Here is a 22,997-nt window from a genome sequence, read left to right on the forward strand (position 1 = left end):
AAAACTTTAAGTTCGATTTTCTCGATTATATTTGAGTATTGCACTTTAGTATTTTACAGGTAGTACACTCACATGGTGTACTACCTGTAAAATACTAAAGTGCAATACTCACATGGTGTACTACCTCTACACCAAAGATCATCAAAATCCATTACCCCAAAGCCATAGGCTCTCCTTGTAAGTTTTTTTTTCTTTTTTAAATTTGTTATTTTTCAAATAAATTTCTAGTAATTTCATTCATTCTTATATTAAATCAGTGTTTTTCAACTTTTTTCACATCATAGACCAGTAAAATTGTGAATAATTTTACATGGACCAGAAATTATCTGCAACTATGAATTATGCTTATTTATTAAGCTTATATATGCTTATCTAACTACTGTTTAATGCTATCTAAAAATAATGCATTAAACAATAGTTAATTAACTATAAAAAAACAATTTCTAAGTGACATTGTTTAAATTACTTTTATATTTTTTTAATAAAATAAACTCATTAAACTAGTGACACTTTTATCGTAAACTTGATATAAGTAATCAAAAGTTAAAATTTATAGTACCATGCACTCTTGCTAATCTGAACAATATTGTTTGTAGAAGAGAAAAGTTCAGATTACAAAGATTATATGTAAGGTAAGTAAACAGAAAAATTTTTTAAAGTCAAATATAAAATATATATATATATATATACAGTAGACCCCCCTATATCGCAGGTTCATATAATGCGGATTCGTATATCATGGCAAAAAAAATTACGTCAGTATTCATATAAAGACGCTAAAAGAGCCTCGTAAAATGCAGTAAAACATCATCGCCGACTCGTGTCACGACAGGATTGGTCGAATCTGGACCAATAGTGGACGAGCAGCTGAACTACTTACACACTACAGAGAGTTTAGGTGGGTAAGTTGAGTTTACTATAATCTGCACAGCATATAGGCCTAAATTAGATACTGTAAGTCTAATACAGTACTGTAATTTTATACATTTCTTGTGAAAAAAACATTTCTTATTCAACAGCCATAAAAATTATTTCTATTAATGATGTCTCCAAAGTTCAACAAATTTTTTGCAGAAAAATAACTTATCAGAAAACGCGGTTGCCATTTGGTGCACTGCTCTGCGACAAAAACAAGCTTAAGTAATGGCATCATTGAACGGTGCACACTCGGTAAATAATCCTACAATTTTTCATTTATAGCATAGTTTATACAGATTATTCCCAAAAAATTATATGTGTTTTGGAAATGTTGAGTCAAATTAGTCTAGAATCGATGAATTTTATGGAAGAAAACCTTTCAAACAGCCGTAGTCCATAAACTGCACATGCCAGGCTGTGATTGGTTCATGTATTTGAGGATTCCTACAACACAAAATTCTTATAAAGCGGAATGTATCTATCGCATTCTAGGGGATCGACTGTGTATATATATACATATATATATACAGGTTGTTTTTAAAATTATTGTTAAAAACTAACTTAAAATCATTGTCTTTATTACAATATAATAAACAGATATTCCAAATTTCTTTGTAAAATAACAGTATGCTTTTTGAATACTATATATACATCTATCATTATATGAATGCATTTATACCTGAACATGTAAGTAAATAAATAATATATAAAATATATAAAGTAAGCTGTACCTGTTGAATTCTGATAATGCAGAAGAAACAATTTGACCATAACCCTAAAAAATAAAAATTTCTTTTAAAATATTTTTCATGAGATTCAAATTTACTATTTATTATTATTATTATTAATAGCACTTTATCAGACTAAAGTCAAAGCATGACTACAGAATAATGTTTTGTTTATATTCTGTTTGTAAAAGTATCTGTTTAAAAATTTCATGTCTAAGTGACATGTTTAGTATGACAGCTTTCTGTAGTATGATGTATGTGATTATTATTTTATGTAATTGATAAAAAAATATTCATATGCACATATTACAACAACATATAATTTATATTTTTACAAAAATTAATCATTATTTTCAAAAAGCTAAATATTTTCAGATAGATAGCTATTTGAAAGTTTCATGCTTTTAAAAACTAAAGAAAAGATTATTTCAAAAAAATTCTTTTTCTCTATTATTTATCATAATATGACACTTAATGTAATCTACTGTATTATTTGGCTAGTCTGATCCTTTTACACTATCTTTATTGCAAATATATTACAATAAATTTTAGAAATAAGTTTATGAAATTTGTGTAACAACAGATTAAAAATAATGACATCATAAATAAAAATATTTAGAATAATTAAAAATTTAATAAGAATGTTCAATAATAAACTAAATATTCATTAANATACTGGTGCATAGCACTTTATCAGACTAAAGTCAAAGCATGACTACAGAATAATGTTTTGTTTATATTCTGTTTGTAAAAGTATCTGTTTAAAAATTTCATGTCTAAGTGACATGTTTAGTATGACAGCTTTCTGTAGTATGATGTATGTGATTATTATTTTATGTAATTGATAAAAAAATATTCATATGCACATATTACAACAACATATAATTTATATTTTTACAAAAATTAATCATTATTTTCAAAAAGCTAAATATTTTCAGATAGATAGCTATTTGAAAGTTTCATGCTTTTAAAAACTAAAGAAAAGATTATTTCAAAAAAATTCTTTTTCTCTATTATTTATCATAATATGACACTTAATGTAATCTACTGTATTATTTGGCTAGTCTGATCCTTTTACACTATCTTTATTGCAAATATATTACAATAAATTTTAGAAATAAGTTTATGAAATTTGTGTAACAACAGATTAAAAATAATGACATCATAAATAAAAATATTTAGAATAATTAAAAATTTAATAAGAATGTTCAATAATAAACTAAATATTCATTAATTCAGTTTATTATTAAAATAGCAGAAATCACTGTCACCAAGAAAATAGCTAACATTCCAATAACTTGTTTGCTCAGAAAAATGTTTATTAAACATTCATACACATTTTTGACCTGTTCTACAAGTCATCCTCAGATGCAGAATACAAGCTACTAATCCTTGTAAATCAAACATTCTTACAAATATAAACATGATTATTAGATCAAAGCCAAATGATTGCAAGACTACATAAGGCTATATTAATGCTACTAATTACTAATTCTATATCAAGTAGAGGTATTACTAGTTATGCTACCCAGAGATCTGAGTAGCATAACTGGTAACTGGCAACACATCCACACAGCAAGTAGGAGTTGAAAGTTTGAGTCCTGCTTTGGGCTGATTTTTTTCTTTCAGAACCTTCTAAATTAATTATGCATGCATACATACCCTCATCCTCATAATCCAAAAAGGATAAGCAGCAAGCAAAAGAAAACTACAATCCTACAAATCATTCATTTAGCAATTCTCTCCACACTTTTCTATCCAGACAGCTCTCTTTTGCTTCAGACACACTCATGCCACTTCTAACACCCTTCCTCACATTCTCTTTCTGACTCAACACCTCACATTCTTTCAGATACTCATCCACTTGTTCCAACCAAGACTTTCTCTGCCTTCCAAATTAATTATTAAATATTAATTTAATTTAATTATTAAATATGTCAAGAGAGCACCTAGCACCTATCTCTAGACCAAATTATTTGATATTTAATTAGTAATTAGTAGCATTAATATAGTCCAAGATAATCTAGCAATCATTTGGTTCAAACATTTCTTAAACAAAAGTTTTCAAACATTGAAACAAACTCAAATAAATCTTGGAACATACTATAAATTTAAATTAAATGAATGTACAACAAATAAAATGCAATATATAAAAAACTAACAATTGTAAATGAACGAACAAATCTAGAAAAATAAGTAACCAAATAACATAAATGAAAAACGAAAAGTTCATTTTTGGTTGCAAGGCTCTTAAAAAGTTAAGTTATGAACTATCATATTTTTAATTTCTTTTCCACAATATATTTCCAAATTGTTGGCAAGCTTTCAGTATCGCTAGTATTCAGACATTTATCCATTAACCTATTTTTGTAAATTTCTATCTTCTCCATGTTCATTGCTAAAGATGGTAAGTGTATTGGTTTGATGATGTCTGCTTCCTCCCATCTTACAATTGGGCTTTTTGCTTGTGCTATCTTTAGGACTTAAGAAGGAATATATTGGGGTCACAAAAAGAAACTTTACTGTATGCCTTTAAGAACATAAGTAAAAGATAAAAAAAATTCAATATTACACAGCATCATCTAAGATGACACAAGCTAAAGGCTGAGTCATAAGATGGAAGGAAGCAGACATCATCAAACCAATACACTCACCATCTTTAGCAATGAACATGGAGAAGATAGAAATTTACAAAAGCAGGTTAATGGATAAATATCTGAACACTAGCAATACTGAAAGCTTGCCAACAATTTGGAAATATATTGTGGAAAAGAAATTAAAAATATGATAGTTCATAACTTAACTTTTTAAGAGCCTTGCAACCAAAAATGAACTTTTCGTTTTTCATTTATGTTATTTGGTTACTTATTTTTCTAGATTTGTTTATTTATTTACAATTGTTTTTATATATTCTATTTTATTTGTTGTACATTCATTTAATTTATATTTATAGTAAGTTCCAAGATTTGTATTTGAATTCCTTCCAATATTTGAAAATTTTCATTTACGAATGTTCAATTTATAATGATCAGTTGCTTGTATTCAGTGCCTGAGGATGACTTGTAGAACAGGTTGAAAACATTTGTGAATGTTTAATAAACATTTTTCTCAGCAAATAAGGCCTTGGAGTATTAGTTGTTGTTATTATTATAAAATATTTTATGATAAATATTGTTTATTTAAAATTTTCAACTGGTAAATTTTTTCAAATTGTACCAACATTATTATTTTAAATCATTTATAATTTACTGGTAAGAACCATTTTTTTAAAAATACTTAAACGTTTTAAATACTTAACTTAATTTTTTAAATATTTTTACTTATTTGATTTTTATATCTAATGGCATTTAATAAATTGAAATGATTATACATTAAGATAATGTTTTTTAACTTCAAATATTTCAAAAAATAGTTCAAAATATTTCTGACCTTTTTATGTAAACAATGTTTAAATTTAAAATAACTGTCAGATATCACTAATAGAATCAACCTAATTGAACTATGGTGGCACTATACTAGTATTTAAAATAATAATAATCTATTCACATAGATGATAAACACTTCTAAAGAAAAATCTGTGCAGATGTAAATACTTAAAGAGTGAAACATCAAAGATATAGTTTTATATACATTAATTTAAAAATCTCCTGACTTTATTTTAATGTATATTATAATTCCAACTTATTATATTGTTTAAAATTTTTTAAACTAAAAATTTTACAAATTAAGATTTTAATGAAAAAAATTCTTACATTAAGAGCTACTTCATTATCCACAATAGATAGTTTGACAATATATGGATTTGCTGCCTATAATAAAAGATTTAAATATAATTATTATATTCTTAGCAAATTTTAAAATTTTATCAAATAAAACACTAAAATTACCACACATTATTATTAATTAATACTACTTATATTTACAAACATTTTAAAGTCAAATGCAAGATATAAAAACTCCTCAGACTCAGAACTAGATAGTGATCATGATATCTCAATAAACCTCAGTGTCAACTCAGCAGAACAAAAGCAAAGCTTGTCAAATGTTTTCAGCCTATACCAAAATCTGCCTTATGAAAATCAAATAGTTACTACTACTAAAGGATGAAGAGGCCTTGACCAGTCTTGGAAGAGAAGGATGAAGAGTTATAGCAGAAGTCTTTTTCTTCAACCTTCTCAGTTGAAGAAAAAGAAAGGATGACAGGAAAGTGTGAAGCATAAGATCTCAGAGCATCCACCAAGTGCTATTAATTAAACAAACCAGAAATACAATTAGATTAGAGTGTAGTAACATAATTACAGAATAACAACTCCTATGTTAGAGACAGTAGAGACCCTTTCTGCGCAGCCAAATGGCCACAGGCTCCAAAATTACAACTGCATATGTACAATTCCCTCTTGTAAGAGGGTATAAAAGACAAACTCCTTTCTTCGAAGGAAACAACAATAAAAGAAAGAGTATAACAAATTGAAAAAGCACATATTACAAAACACCACCGATCAGGGATGAATAAGACTTGGAAGCCTAACAACAGCAGCTTGACTACAGGCTTCCAATTACAAACATAAGAAGAAAAAAAAACCAGATTTCTTAACAAGAGCAACAGGAGGAATTGACAGAACAAGAAAACAACCTTCTGGCTTTGGAGGAGGGAACAAACAGGGCATGCACAACAAGATCTCCACAACCAGGGAGTGCAAAACATGGAACCATAAATGGCAGCAGCATAGCCACAGGCCTCTGAACAATCATATATACAATCCCTGTTGGTACAGGGGGAAGGATAATGAAACATTGGGTCCACCTTTCCTCAGTGGGAAAAAAAGAACATATGTACAAAAACCCATTAACAGCTGAAGAAAACAGGAGCCTTAGTCCAGAAACAAGCAAGCAGTGAAAAACCATGCACCAGAAAGTACAACATTTGAAGTCTCTTTAAACAACTCAATGTGCACAAACTGGTCAGTCTTTGACCTATGGTGCACCTGTTGAAAGTCTACACAGATACAAGTTCCATGATGAAGGTCTGTCGGGCCTCAGCTGTTGAGGGAGTCCTGGATATTTGGGATGACCTTGAAACTTCACCTGCAGATGTTTGCTGGATAGTTCACCTTGCTGGTAGTCCTTAGTATGTCAGTAGCTCTGATGAAAGTTTCAAGAGCCTGTAGGATCTTTTGATTGGTGAAAAAGACTTTCAACTGGCATGGTTCAGTGTGCTCGCTAAAATTCATCTTTCAGGTATGTACAGCAGAGCATCGATTATCCGACCCCCAATTAACCGTCACATCGGTTAACAGACCGTTCTAGTCGGCAAATTTCACTAGTCCACTAGTGATGTGGCACTACAATATTTGGCTATGTCTTGGCTACTTTAATATTATTTTTGTTAAATTTTTGCGTGTTTTAGCTGGCAACACCGGCTCGACCATTGAAGGGAGGCCAGTATTTAAACGAGACTTAATTTTCTAATTATGAGTACTGTAGTTGTTTGTTTTGTGAGCAGTAAAATAATTTTAAAATAATTTTTAACAATATAATAGCGACGATTATTATTTAAAAAAAAAAACTTGTTAGGCTTAACATCGATGAAAATTCAACGCAAAGTTGGTTAATAGCGATATACTAATATACAGTACTAATTACACGGGATATACTAATATACTATATACTAATAATGTATTTTTTTCATTCTTTTTGGTTATCCGATTTTTTCAGTTATCCGACTAACCTGAGTCCCCAATTGAGTCAGATAATCGATGCTCTACTGTATTTAGTGTACAAAAAAATGATATGCTTAAAACCTTGATCCTCAGCTAGGGCACAAAGGCATTTCCCATTCCCTTTGTTCAGGAAATGCTTCAGGTATGCTCTGAAGTGCCATGCCCTGTAACGATTTGAGTGGTAATGAAGTTTGGATGGTAAAAAAAACATGTTCCTCCTGTCCTGAATAATTGGAAATAATTGGAAGGCAAGTCTGCCTGTTTTTTTTGCTTCCCATCTCTGTTGCCAGAGTAGGGTCATGATGTTGTCTAGCTGGGATTTGACCAGTCTCGATGGAAGGGCATGTCAGTCTTAGTCACCTTTTTTGCGAGTGGGTCAGCTCACTCATTTCCAGTTATCCCAGCATGCCCTTTGACCCAGCTTAAGAGGATTTTTATCCCTTTTCCTCTAAGTAGCATCAGAAGGTTGATAGTTTCTTTAACTATAGTTAGCTTTGAGTGTAGTTTCTTGACTTGGGCTAGGCCATTTTGCTATCGCTGTTGATATGGATTGTTTTATTTCTGAACATCGGATTGTCTCTGATATATTGCAACATCCTCAAAATAGCAAACTTTTGGCTTGGTTGTTTGAGCATTGCATTCCTAGCTTGAAGCAGGCCTGGAAAATTGATCTTCCAAAGGTGTTATGAACAACCAATGAGCACCCAATGCCCTCAGCAGACTTTGACCCATCAGTAAACACATTGTACGTTTTGTCATTTTCTTCTGGCTGTGAGTCCAGACCATAGTTCTGGATGTCTTTTATAAGTTCCTCCATGGAAGCATGGACAATGGGAGTTTGAATGCTCTTTGCCATTTGACCTAAAAAGTTGGTATTTCCAGTATATTTTAAAAACTTTTAGGTCCAGTGGTAGAATGTTTGAAATTACTTGCAATGCATTCGTTGGACTTGTTCTATATATATAGCTTTAGCTTTCAATATTAAACTCATTCGTTAGATAGAGTTAAGACATTTCTTAATGGTTTGCTTGTTGGCAGCTTCTCTCCAGATCTCCGTCCCATAAATAACGGCCGATTCGATTGAACATTTATAGATTGTCTGGCTGGTCTTAGAATTTATTCCCCACATGCTCCGGAAGATGCAGCATAGGGAGTGGGCCATTGTAACTGCCTTGTTGCGGATGTGGCTGACATGTGATTTCCATGTTAAAATCTCATCAATCTTCAGTCCTAAGTATTTGATGTCAGAGTTAGTTTAATCCTATGCCCAGATAGTTCAATTGCTGGTTTCTTATTAAGTGGGTAATGCCATGGGGAAAAGTATACTTGCACATTTAGCTGGGGTGATTATCAGTTTTTTCTTTTCTACCCAGAGGTTTACCTTTTTTAGAAGTTTGTTCATTTGAACCTGTAAGACTTCTTGGTTTTTATGTGTCATCAGAATCATCATATCATCAGCAAATCCTAATATATCGATAGTGGTGTCTGCTAAGGAGATTTCTTGGAGTTTGAAAATATCATTATATTGTGCAAGTCACAGAACTGGCCAGACCTAGAACCCTGAGAGCACCCTCTGTCTATATCTCTCATGATAATATTAGAGCCGAGCATTATACTTGCCTTTCTTTCCATGGGGAAACTTTTGTAGAGCCTGTAAATGTTTTTAGAGCAATTTCTGTCTCTTAGTACCAAGAGGACAGCCAGCCACCATGCATAGTCAAATGCCCTTTGAAAATTAATCGATACTGCCAGTGTATGTCTGTTGTTTTGTTTTCACTCCTTATCGCCTAGATCATCTGGTTTAGTGCCGTAATCGTACTCTTGTCTTTATGGAATCCAGCATGAATTCCATAAAGACAAAAGTACAATTATGGCACTACATCAGATGATTTAGGTTGGTTGGTGTAGAGAAAATTTGTCTTTTCCATTTTAAATTCAAACAGTTAGAAAATGGAATGCTTGGAACACACATTTTGATAGTAAGGATTTAGCTGTTTAAATGCAATTACATCATCCAAATTATGAGTACTAGGCTTCTCCTGTTTATAATTGATGCAATTTCCTTTCATGGTAGCCTTAAAATTTTTTAGAGCTTCCATATACTTAATGTGCTGTGTTCATATGTTCAGCCTTAAAAAAAGTGATTTGTTGAAACATGGGAACAATATCTTCATTTGAGGCATATACCAATAGGTGGTTTTGTTGTTTTCTAATGTTATACCTGTGTTCTTTGACCCGTTTCAAAAATGACCTTTTAGTTGAACCAACATACATTAAATCCCACCTGTTATCATGAAATCCCCAGGATCTCTCTATATTAATGGGTTCTTTCACATTTTTTAGTAGTGAGGAAATAGTTGGAGAGCATATGTATACAATCTGAAAGACCTTGAAGTTGGTTACTGTTTAAAAATAGCAGATAATAAGTCTTAGTCATAACTAATGTGTTTTGCATTGTTCTGTTCCATCTTATATAACTTTGGTCACATGGCACTGTAATTTGCACCTTGATCTTGAGATCAATAGCCTTAATCAGGAAGGTGAAAAATCCATGGATGCATGCTATGTTTAGAATATTGACTAATTTTTATATCTTCTGTGTTCTCTTGGAGGTGCAATGAGTGTATGCACCCCTGATGAAGGTCCCATAAGCATCTACTTTGTAATAGAAGGAATATGAGAGCTGGCAGGATGTGCAGAGTGAAAGTTATGTAAGCAGGAACAGAATGGGTGCATATACTCTTGGAATCAAACTGATCTAAGATTACTCTGATCATTCAAATTGTGTATATAAACTATAGCAATCTGATCAATCTCTAACTATGTATACAAATGCCATCTAGGACCAACTGGATTATGATCAAAGTAATCCAAGCAGAAGGTAGGATTGTTTGATTCAGATAAAGATTAAAGATGGCAACCTCCATGTTAAAGTCAAGCTTATAATTGACAGCAAAGAAATATATTTAACTATCAACAATGAAAAGTATTTAAAACTTATAAATGGGAAATAAAAACATCATTATTAAAATATCTGATAAACTTAGATGAAAAAGTAAGTATTAAGAAACAATTTTGTGTGATTGTACGATAAGAATTCATGACATAATCTCTCCCATTTTGCCATTTTGAAAGAAATTTTATTCAGAGTAAATACTATTCAATCCTACTTGTATACTTTCCACCAACTAACACTCATGATAGAAACAATCTGTATCACATGACAAAGACTAATCTTATCTAACAGAACAATCTAACTGAAATGAGAAGTAAATGCAGTCCAGAATGCAAGACATGTTAGTTGTGATTTATGACTGATCCTTATCTATTGTTTTTTGATAAGACTCTTAAATTATTTTCTCACTACTAAAAAATGAAAAAGATCCCATTAAAATCTCTGAAAATCTACTGAAAATCTCTGGGATTTATGGAATTCCCCTACATGATAACAGGTCAAATAGAGACTTAATATACATAGGCTCAACTATAAGGTCATTATTGAAACAGATCAAAGAACACAGATATGACAGAAAACTTGTAATTTGGATGACCTGATTGTTCTGTCCATCCAACCAAATCTGAAATGCATGTTCCAAGTATTTCATTTTCAAACTCTGATTTCCTAAAGAAGATCTTCAGTGTAGACTAAAAACATTTGAAGAGCTTTGCTTCTGTTCTGCCAAGTTGATGGTGAGATTTATTGAGACATCATGTCAAATATAAGTTAGATACCTAAACATTAAAAATGCATGAAATCATGTAACAGTTTTTTATGAAAGTAATTAAAATTATTTTGATAAAAAAAATTTTGTTTATATTAAATTTTTTCAAGTTTTCTAAATTCTACATAAAAAATTCAAGTTTATGATAAAAAAATCTCTATATGAAAAAGTTTAAAATTCTGAAGACAATTCAGCAAAATTTTAAATTAGTATGTTACAATTAAATTTGCCTCAAACACTCAAGGCCATATAGAGAAGCCTCACACAATTTCCTTCATCTGGTTTTTGATGAAGTCTAGCTACTCATTCCCATTTGACTATTTTAATTGGATGAAAAACATTTTGAACTACTTTTGATAAGCTCTTACTTCAATAAGCTTCTTATTTCAATATACAGCTTTGTGATTTAAACTGTGCTGCTACCTTTCATAGGAGCTGAGATAGGATTTGGCCCTATGAGAAGGGTCAAATCCTATGGTGATTACACCATCAAATAGTCATTTCTGATTATCTATATTCTTGTGAACTTATATATAGCTAACATTTAGCAAAAGATATAACCTGGTGCAATGTTTTTGCTACACTCTGAATAAATATGAATCTAAACTTCTGTATCAAAAAATTGTTCTTTAAAATTCAAGCAAATAAGAATTATGTAACTAATGAAGAAAACTTATTATATACAGGAGACTATTGCAAGTACAGACAGTTCCACCAATGGACAATTTAAATTTTTTAACTACATCTCATCAAGAGACTACCTGTTGTTAAACAAAGTTTATTACATCATCCTCTTATAAAAAAGTGTTCTTTTAATACATTAAAGTTTATTGATCAATTAATTCATTCATATTTATCTCTCTTATTGAGATATTTTTATATTTAATTGTATTAAATGTAACGCCATTAAACAAAATTAATTTTTCAATTATTCTTTAATTTTCAAAAATTAATACTTTTCTTTATTTTTCAAAATAAAGAAATTTTTAAAATAACTTTTGCAAAGTGATTATCATATTTAATTAAATATTCTTAATATGGATATTTAATTAAAACTTTAATTCATTAAAAGCACTTTGTTAAGCTTAAATTAAATTATTTGATATGTTAATTAATTTGTTTATATTAATATAAACTATCTTTAAATACTGGATGTATTTAGTATCAAAACTCCAAACAACACTTAATCTTTATATTCCATCTTTAGAACTTGATGATAGCCTTTGAATAAGGTTTAAAACACTAGTTTGTCATTAAATTTGTGTTGTTTACCAGATTAAGGTATTGTTTGGAGTTTTGTTTATATTATTTATGTTATAATATTATAATTTTAAAAAAATAATGATTGTTACATACTTCATATTTTCTGTAATTAACAAGAATAGTGAGAAGTAATACTGCTTCATAACCATGATAAAGTCTAGATTGAGAGTCAGCTAAAATCTAAAATGTTAATAATAAAAATGCTTCCATTACACAAATATTTATTTAAATTAAAATATTTTTTACACAGTATATTGTAATCTTACCTGTATTATTGCTTCAAAAACACTATTCATCATTAAATATTCCAAAATCGTGTTTTGACTAACATTTTCTGTTGCCTTGTATAAAAGAAATTCTATTTATAAAAGGGATTAAAATAAACAAACATCTGCTATAATTAACATACACTAAAAAAATTAACAACACTTTTGAGTCAATAATAAATATTAAACTTCATTACTTTGGAATTTTTACTTATTTATTTTCATTTTAAAAAATTTATTACTGTCTGTGTACTCAAATATGACTGTTCTAGAATAATTACATTTCATTAATTTTATTTTCTTTTGAAACATTTGCATTTGAGAAATTTTGATTTTATGTAATTTCAATTTTCATTGTTTGTTTTTGATATTCCTAATGAAGACTATTGACTGAAAAACATTCAGATTAACTGTTATTACGATTTCTTTATAAAATATTTTTAAGAAAAATAATATAATCCTTTTATACTGAATTTTAATACTTGTAATCAAAAATGACATACCTTTGCAGTAATCTAGCAGGTAGTGATTTTTTTTTATTAGAATTAATATTTTCAATCTAATTTATTCAATCTTTATCTCAATTATATTTTCATACCTCCATTTCTTCATGATTAAATCTGATAATGGCATATAAATTTGGCTTAAAATGTTATTTCTGATAACATCAAAAAATACTATATGCTAGATTATTACAAAAATATGTTTTTTCAATTACTACTTGAATATTTATTATAAATATCAATTGACTTCAGATATTTAATATTACACTTAGTAATACACAATTGTAAATTATATAGCAATCCACACAAAATGTAGTATTTATAAATTATGTTTACACTGCCTCATCAATGTAAAAACAAGCAAAATAGTAATAGCAGAAGCAAAGAACTAAAAGTTTTATACAGACATGCATGTCATTATTTTAAAATCTAATAAAAACTTGATTTACTTACCGTCACCAAAATTAATAAGAAATTTAAAACAAGAGATTTTAAACTATGAGAATGCTCTCCAGTTAAAAAGCTTGAAAGATGATCTGTAAGAATCTAAAAACAGTTAAAACATTTAAATCATGAATTTTTCAAAACCAAATTTATTAATAATTAAGTATTAAAATATTTATTTTCATACATACCTGCATTTGATGTTCAGCAACATCAAAACCAATTAAAATATTTATCACATCAAATCCAAAATTTTCAAGTGATTTCCTGAAAACTCCTCTAACAAGAGCACATAGCATCTATAAAAAAGCACAACATTTAATAATTCATTCAATTTTTTATTCTATATTAATTATTTTAAACCTTCTGTATTAAACTTACTTGTAATGCATTTAAAACTCTTATCTGATGATCGGCTTTTAGTGCTTTAACACAATGATAGAATAAATTATTTATTATCTCCTGTTTAAAAAAATATATTTATTAGAAAAATTTCTAATTTAAAAAATATAACAACATAATAATAAAAAATTATAAAACAACATTAAAATTTAAAATTGTATTTTCAACTCTCCAAATGATTTACAATATTATATTACAGACAATACAAATTGTCTGCAAATACAACATAATAAGTTATCTCATGAAACATTTCTACAAATCTAAAGACATCAATATCAAATAATCTGACTGAAAACTGGGAAAATAAAGAAATGACTAGAGAAAACTTATTCCCTCTTGTTGCATTTTTACCTACTCATAATACCTGTATCACAATATTCAGCTTTTATAATTATAATGAATACTGATGCTCAGCTATAAAAATTTATTCTTAATTGGTAAATATTATAAAATGATATCACTTCTAGTTACCACATTAAATAAATTAATTTTGACAGTAAACAGTACTTGATAAACCAAGAAAAGTCCAAACAAGAAAGTAACATATTTGCTTCTTTATTAAATCAAACATACATGTTTTGTGTTGATATAAATAAAATAAATAAATAAATAATGTAATTATAATCATAACTTCAAATGTTTTAGAATCCAGATTAAGATTCTGCCATATGATTAACCAAGCTAATGAAATTTGACCATCATTATGCTATCTATGAGAACTTTATTGACAAATTAATTAAATACACAGTTACCATATTCAGAAAAGACATTTAAAATAAATAATATAACAGCTGTATGAAATAAATGCTCAGACTGTTACTCACTAGAATTAAAGAAATTCAAAGCAGATATTGCACAGACAAAATCTGCTACAGAACCAGCTTCTTTGCAATCAATACAAAACAACACTGTATTATGGGACCAGAAAAAACTGGTTAAGGAAATTAAAGATCAAAAATTAGCAAATACAATGGATTTAGTAGAAATTCATAAATAAATGACTAAAAGAGAATGTATCAATTGTTGAGAGCAAGACATACCTGAATGTATGAAAATCACTATATGAATATAAATCTTCATAATTTTCTTTTATAATTTTGTTCAACATTTACATACACATTTCTAGTAATTATTTTTGCACCTATGTTGCAATATGCACTTACAATTTTTAAATGGCATTCTAACACACAATTTTTTATTTTTAAATTTTGATGATAAAATTCCATTACAAATTCTATTGAAATTACTTAAAGCAATGAATGATGTGCAACTTTTTCTGGAGGTGGGCCACAAGTGAACTTTGTAGACTTCCAGCAAGCTAAATGCATTTTTTTCTTAGAGTTGCAGGCTTGTTCCTTTTTGTTTATTGAGTTGGTACTCAGCAGGCCTAAAAGCCTGTTGACTACCAATATACAGTAAGACCCCACTTAACGCGGGGGATGTGTTCCTAGACAACAAAGCACTAAATGAAACACCGTTAAATAAAGTCATTTTAACGAGAGTAAATAGAGATAGGGAAACATGTAAGACCAAAAATAAATAAATTTTACTTTAATTTTAAGTTATTTTTATATTATTTGTATAATAATATATATAATAACAAAAACAAATACACTGAGTTCAGCGTTACATGCATTTTTCTTTATCGCTAGCACTTTCAACGAACTTATTGTCGTCGTCCTCAGGCGAATACAGATGTTTACCAAAAAGCTTTTAAACAAAAATAATCGAATGCAGAATAGAACGCATATACAAGGTCTGTTCAAAAAGTATCGGACCTTATTTTTTTCCGCGTAAACCAATGATGGGAGAGAGACCTCCTTCGGTGGAGTTGTGGAGGGGACAGTCATGCACAGCCCTGAATTTTTTCCCGCCTGCAGAAAGCGTCAGTCGTTGGCAATCGGCATATGAGTGAGGTCATGTAGTGCGCTCTCGTCGGATTTCACTAAGCTGGAAAATGACTGAACAACGTGAGCAGCGATATTACATCAAATTTTGCCAAAAACCTTGGCGATACCCGAGTGTAAACCATTCGCAAGATTCAGCAGGCTTTCGGGGACGATCCTCGAGGCCAAAAAAAGCGCGGCAGGTCCGCAGCAATATCAAAGGTCATGTTGACAGTTTTTTCGACTCTCGTGGGGTGGTGTGTCGTGAGTACGCACCACAAGGCCAAACCATCGCAAAGGAGTACTACCAGGAGGTCCTTCGTCGTCTTTCCGATACAGTGCGATGCAAACGATGGGATCTGTGGTCGATCAAAACTTGGCAGCTCCATCGTGATAACGCATCCGCCCATTCTGCGCATCTGATTCGGGCTTTCGTCGCCAAACACAATACTCCTGTGGTTCGTCACGCTCCGTACTCTCTCCACATGGCTCCGTGTGACCTTTGGCTATTTCTCAAGCTGAAAATGCCGCTAAAAGGAACCCAAATTTAGTTGAGAGAAGACATCGTGCGAAATGCGACGGACCGGCTGATAACCATTCCAAAAGATGCGTTCCAGCAGTGTTTCCAGCAATGGCAGAAATGCTGGGAGAAGTGTATACATTACCAAGGAGACTACTTTGAAGGGAATTAGGGTTTTGTTCCTCAAAGTCAATAAATTTATTTTTGCCGACCAAAGGTCCGATACTTTTTGAACAGACCTTGTATGTTAAATAACACAAACATATGCACACAGAAATGTAAGGTTCATTTTTTGTGATAAAGGTCCTGACTTTTCTGAATTCTTGTTCTTTTGCAATAAAGTCGTAAAGTTTCATTTGTTGCATTTTTCTTTCCTTAAGCAAATGTTGGTAGCAGAAGATTGCATCTAAAACGCCTCATTTTGCTTTTACACTCCTTTCAAAATCTGGATCATTTGCTACAATTTGATCAATGAATTTGGTTATCTTACCAAACTTTTACTAAGGAAATCTGTAGAGAAATTTTTTGGGTTCTTCGTTTTCAGAATCTCTATTTTCCAGTTCCACATGAATTCCATGCTCTGCCAGTTCTTGAAGGTTGTCATTGGTAAGGCTCTCACCAGAAACCTGCTGTAACTCCTGAATATCCTGCTCGGCTATATCTCCTGTTATATCAATTAGGTTGAGTTCGGCCAACCTAACGATACAGCGATAGGCTCTTCTCATTGAGAATTCTTGAATACCTTTGGCCATAACTTCTTCCACACTTTGTTCGTGCATCTATCAGTTAATTCTTGCCAAGCGAAGTTGATATTTTTTATGGCATTCATCATGTTATATTTTTTCCAAAATTGCACCAAACAAACCTAAATTTAAAAAAAGTACTCCTTTTTGTCACCTTTTGCTGATTGGTTTGTGTTCACAAATAATCATATTATACATGAATCAATGAAATGCTGCGATAATTTAAATCAAGGTAAATTTTGAGCTCTTTTTAGGCTTTGAGCAGACCATATTACATCAAATCAGCATTAAGCAAGACAGCGTTAAGTAGGGTCTTACTGTATTTGATAATTTCCATTACACTAGCTACTAAAATAATATATATTAACTAATAATGTATAGTTTATTCTCATCTTTTTACTGGTCAAATTTAATTTGAATGTTCTTCATCATGAATATGAGCTTAATTAAGATTGCATAATAGCATAAGGCAGAAAACATGAAAATAAAATTACATTGATGAAGCCTCAGTCCTCAAATTTGATTTTCAGAGCAAGTTGCTCATGATTGACTTAAAAAAAAATATTCTGAATGATTTTTTTTAATATTTTAACTATTTTTACTCCATATTAATATGTAAGAACTTAATGATAACCTTTTAAAAACGCTAAAAGAACTTTTTAACTTCAAAATTTAGTGCTGATTTGTCAAGGTTTGTACTTATATCTTTACATTATAAGTACATTTAAAAATTAAACATATATCATTCAATGATTTGTTACTAATAAAAAAATAAACAAGTATATTTTTAATTATAGATAATCATATAATAATATCTTTAATGTGAAAACAATTGATTTTGATATTATATAACTATTGAACTATTAGAAATAATATAAAAATCATAAGTCAAAATACAGTGATACCCCGAACTTACGCGATAGGTGGGACCAAGCGATAACCGCGTAAGTCGAATTCGCGTAAGTCGGGGTATAATTTCACAATTTGTGTAAAATTGAAGTCGGATGTATGTAAGCTAATAAATGTTCTCGTTAATCTTATTTCTTCTTTTGACTCGTTCACAGTTACAAGAAATCACCACATAGAGTCTCTGAAGGCTCCGTAGATATAACAAACACAGAAATAAATAACACAAAATAAATTGTAGCTATGTGTCGATTCCGCACGACAGGTAAGCTGAAGAAAAGTGTGGGGGGAGTGAGTAATCGAGAGTTGCGTGGCGGTCAAACAAAAGACGAATCGACGAGATTTGAAAATCGCGTAACTCCGGGTTCGCGTAAGTCGAGGTATTACTGTAATTATTACTATTTTTATTATTATATAAACATAATTAAATTTTATAATCTGAGCTAGTAATAAAAAAAATTATTTTTTTTTATTGTTAGCTTAGGTTAAATGTATAAAATAAAATTTTATCACCTTTCTCTGTAGCAATTCTTCATTAGAGAGTTTTTCAAATTCATTTTCCAAATAATTAACATTTGTCTAAAATTTTAAAAGAAATGTATACTGTATAATTTCATATTGTATCCATCTTATAAAAATAATCTGTACATTTATGATTCAATATATATAATACATATTATAAAATGTACTAAACATTAAATTATTTATAGTTTTTGAATAAATACCTTTTTTTTAAATTATCCTTAACAATAATATAAAAACATATTATTATTCAATCATACTATTAAAAATATCAAACCAGAAATTTGTTGTAAAGATGTATGTAAACTATATACAAATGAATCATTTTGAGCAAAATCAATAATAAACATTACAAATTATTACTAATTTTAGCTAAACCAGGGCATTTTCTTTTTACAGAGGATTGTCATCATCTGAGCTGTTTGTTAATTTTGATCAGAAATATCAGCAACATCTTCATTTTTTTATTTTTATCATAATTTTTTTTGGATGACAAAATAAATATGTTATTAATCAAAAATTTGTTCTAGAGAGTCATATTTGTTCAATCGAGTACTGAGCAATTTTATTTTCCAGAATTTGTGTTCGAATACCAAATTTTTTTAAGTTAAAACTGTTCGAGTACTGAATCTTCATATTTCATACAACATTTTTACAAATGAAGAATCATTCATAGGTAATACCTATGGTTAAAAAAGTTTAATAACATTTACCTAAAAATGTTTAAATAAACTTTACTAAATATGAAGATTAATCTATAAAAACAAAACACAGTGAGGATCTTAAAGGCTAGTCTGAAAATGACAAACAATACCTGGTTGATAGGAAAGCTAGAACAAGAAAGAAAAAATTGCACTATCAGTTTTCATTAAAGTAATCCTGATGAAAGGCATAAAACAAATTAAAAATTTCAATATTATAAAATCCGTGGGCAAATTTGAGATAACATGCATGCTTACTTGAATTAAAAAAAATAATTGAATAACAAAGTTTATACTTAAAAATTGTTAAATTTTGTATGGAGGATTTCCAAAATCATGTTAGAGTGAAACTGGAAACAGTGTTGTATGGGAATTTCTTCAATTTTCTAACAGAGTTAGAGTGAAACTATATTGTAGAAGTGTCACGAGGGATAACTCTATATTAAATATTTCATTTTTTTTATTTAATAAAATATGCCAGGACATAAGTATAAACTTAAAAAAATTCACAAAATGAACTTTTCACTGGATGAACTGTATGTTTCCTCTTTCATTGTCCCTTCGAACACCAATCAGCAAATAACAATTTCACAGAAGGGACAATGAAAGAGGACACTTACACAGTTCATCCAGTAAAAAATTCATTTTGTGAAATTTTTAAATTCATTTTTTAATTCCAAGCAGAAAAGCAAAAAGAGATTTAATATAATATCTTTACTAAAAAAATTCAATAACTAATGATAGAGAAATAAATATTTGCATTATTATTAAAAATTATCAACTCTCAATATTTTTTCAATTTGAACAGGCCCAATCAACATTACGGTTATTAGTATAATAAAAAATGGGAAATAATGTATCAATCTATCATTGAAAAATATCAAAAGTCCAAATCCAACAAAGCAACATCACTGTATTTAAATGTTTTCGAACATGTATTCATTGGATGTTTAAGTTTAAATCTGAAAAAATATCTGTAAACTAGTTTGAAAACATTAGCTTAGCAAAAATAGTTTTGTGCTGGATATTAAAGAGATTGTGTGATTCATTCTACAAAATTCCTTAAATACACTATGTTGGTAATTTTTTAATAAAATATCAGAAACTTCAATTTTAAATTTATATGATAACAAATAAATACTTTATAATACTGCTATACAAATTTATACTAAATATGAATCACACTATATATAAAAGTAAAAAAGAAATAATATGTCATAACTCTAAGCAAGCAAACTAAAATTAAAATAAATAACTTGTTTTAATATAGGACATGTACAGTATTTTCATTTTTACATTTAATGTATATCAAAAAGATATATTAAAATAGTCATAAAATATAATAAAAATTCACAAATAAATTTATTTATTATGAATTTTTAGTAATCATAGCATCTTGTTCCTCAAAGTTGACTATGTCCGAGTATTTCAACTCAAGGAAGAAATTTTTATATTTTTTACAGGGTTCCTACTCAAACTTTTGTTTTAAATTCCATGACTTTCCTTGACCAACTTTGTACAAATTCTATGAACCTCACATCCCTTACAGTATGGCACATTGACAAAATAAAACAGCATTTAGCTTACTATGCACATATTCTATTGCTTCTCCAAGTTTTTAATTAGTTATTTTTTCTAATTAACAGTTATATATTTTTTATAATTGTCAAATTATTAAAACTAAAAATAAAATGTTTTATTAAATTATAGTAGTTTATTCTGTAATTAATCCACAACCATAAATCTACATAGCTTTGAAAAAAAAAGAAAAAAGCAATTATTTATATTTCATTCATTAACAAATCCTGTATAATCCATGTACAAAAGTATATATTTATTAAATTTCTCTTAATAAATCTCGTGAACTTTATAAAATATCAGAAATTGTTTTGTTACACAAACAATATTATTAAAATGAAAAATGATAAATAATACCATTTAAATTTAAATTATTTATTATTTTTTTTGTACTTGGTAAATTTTTTGGGAAATTTTGTGTATGCTTGGGAGAAATTTTGAATCTTGAAAATATACTGCATCCCTTTTCATAAGTTGTATTGCACCACATTACTTCTTTCTGCCTGCAGATGGCCACACTTAGTCAATTATATTGTCAGCAAAAAAAATAAGACAGCTAAGGAGTCAAATTCCCTGACTTTCCATGACTTTTTCAGAACATTAATGAAAATTCCTGACTTTCCTTGATTTTTCCTGATTTTCTGGGTGCATAGAAATCCTGTTTATATATTTATATATTTTTTTCTTTAATTTTTCTTCTATATCAAATTTTATATAGAAAATAACCAACTTCATTTGAAAATTTTAAATTAACAATAAATCATGTTGAAAATTTTATGCAATTATTAAATGTAAGTTTCCTTCCAGTGTCTACATTATCCAAATAATTATTTGTTTAAATGATTTTATCACAAAAATCAATGGAAATTTCATTTCAAAAGCATTAAAAATAATATTTATTTATTGTTGGAGATAGCTTGAAAGAACAAATCAAAAAAAAGTTGCCACTATTATAACCGTATGTAATATCTGCCATCTAGGTATAATTGTGTTCATTATAACTTTATGTATATTTTTAGCCATAACTTAAATTTTGTAATGCTTTTATAACCAGGTTGATGTAAAATAAATAGAGCCAATGGGGAAAATATTGCCTAAAATGCATATCCTCTAAAATTAATAAAGCCTATATTTCTGTCTTTGTTGTGTATTCCTATGTAATTCATTCTCTCAAGTAATCTTATATTACTCCTAACAATTAAAATGAGAACAAGAAACAATTGAGTATTAAATTTATTTATTTTTTTATAAATTTTGTTTTAATTAAAATCTAATATATCAATAATATTCCAATGATGATAAAAATTTAGAAATACTTACTCTTAATAAAAAAAATTCATCCCAAAAGTTTGGATTTTCTTTTGATGGATCTTCATTCTATATTTTACAAATTAACATTTGACTCAAATTAATAATAATGTAATATTTTAAAAATAAATTTAAAAAATTTTTTAATCCATTTTATTTATATACAGTAGAGCATCGATTATCCGACTCAATTGGGGACTGGGGTTGATCGGATAACTGAAAAAACAGATAACCGAAAAATATGAAAAAATACATTATTAGTATAGTATATTAGTATATCCCATGTAATTAGTATATTAGTATATCGCTATTAACCAACTTTGCGTTGAATTTTCATCAATGTTAAGCATAACAAAAATTTTTTAAAATAATAATCGTCGTTATTGTATCATTAAAAATTAGAAAGTTAAGCCTCATTTAAATCCTGGCCCCCTTTCATGGTCGAGCCAGTGTTGCCAGCTAAAACACGTAAATATAATGTTAAAGTAGCCAAGACATAGCCAAATATTGTAGCGCCACATCACTAGCGGACATTTGAATTTGCCGACTAGAACGGTCGGTTAACCGATGTGACGGTTGATTGAGGGTGGTCGGATAATCGATGCTCTACTGTAATTACATAAACATTAAACAAAATAAAAAAAAATAAAAAAAAAACACAAAGTGATTACAATTTATAAGGTCTGATTTTGATTGATTTTAAAATACAATCTTACAATGCAATAGAATAATAAGTAAAAAAAATGTAAAAATTAAAATTAAATTTTGACTGATGGAATGTATTTTGATAAATAAAATATAAATATAAAATATGTCAAAGCTACAAAATTGTCTTTGTGTTCTGTTTAACAATAGAACACATTAACA

The 22,997-nt window shown here is 28.9% G+C and overlaps 1 protein-coding gene across 1 annotated transcript in view; it reads right to left on the reverse strand.

The window, feature by feature from the left end:
* Positions 1-22,997, reverse strand: part of LOC111628279 (UPF0668 protein C10orf76 homolog) — a 78,135-nt gene that overhangs the window by 46,378 nt on the left and 8,760 nt on the right. Inside the window, exons 3-11 of the mRNA XM_023372027.1 lie at positions 22,143-22,199; positions 18,535-18,600; positions 13,946-14,026; positions 13,756-13,863; positions 13,574-13,666; positions 12,618-12,692; positions 12,445-12,531; positions 5,399-5,455; positions 1,650-1,693 (exon numbers count right to left, since the gene is read on the reverse strand). Of these exons, the coding sequence (XP_023227795.1) occupies positions 1,650-1,693; positions 5,399-5,455; positions 12,445-12,531; positions 12,618-12,692; positions 13,574-13,666; positions 13,756-13,863; positions 13,946-14,026; positions 18,535-18,600; positions 22,143-22,199 (668 nt within the window). The remainder of the gene's footprint in view (positions 1-1,649; positions 1,694-5,398; positions 5,456-12,444; positions 12,532-12,617; positions 12,693-13,573; positions 13,667-13,755; positions 13,864-13,945; positions 14,027-18,534; positions 18,601-22,142; positions 22,200-22,997) is intronic.

Source organism: Centruroides sculpturatus, unplaced genomic scaffold (assembly GCF_000671375.1).
Source record: "Centruroides sculpturatus isolate CEXI.00-Female unplaced genomic scaffold, Cexi_2.0 scaffold414, whole genome shotgun sequence".
Taxonomy (NCBI): domain Eukaryota; kingdom Metazoa; phylum Arthropoda; class Arachnida; order Scorpiones; family Buthidae; genus Centruroides; species Centruroides sculpturatus.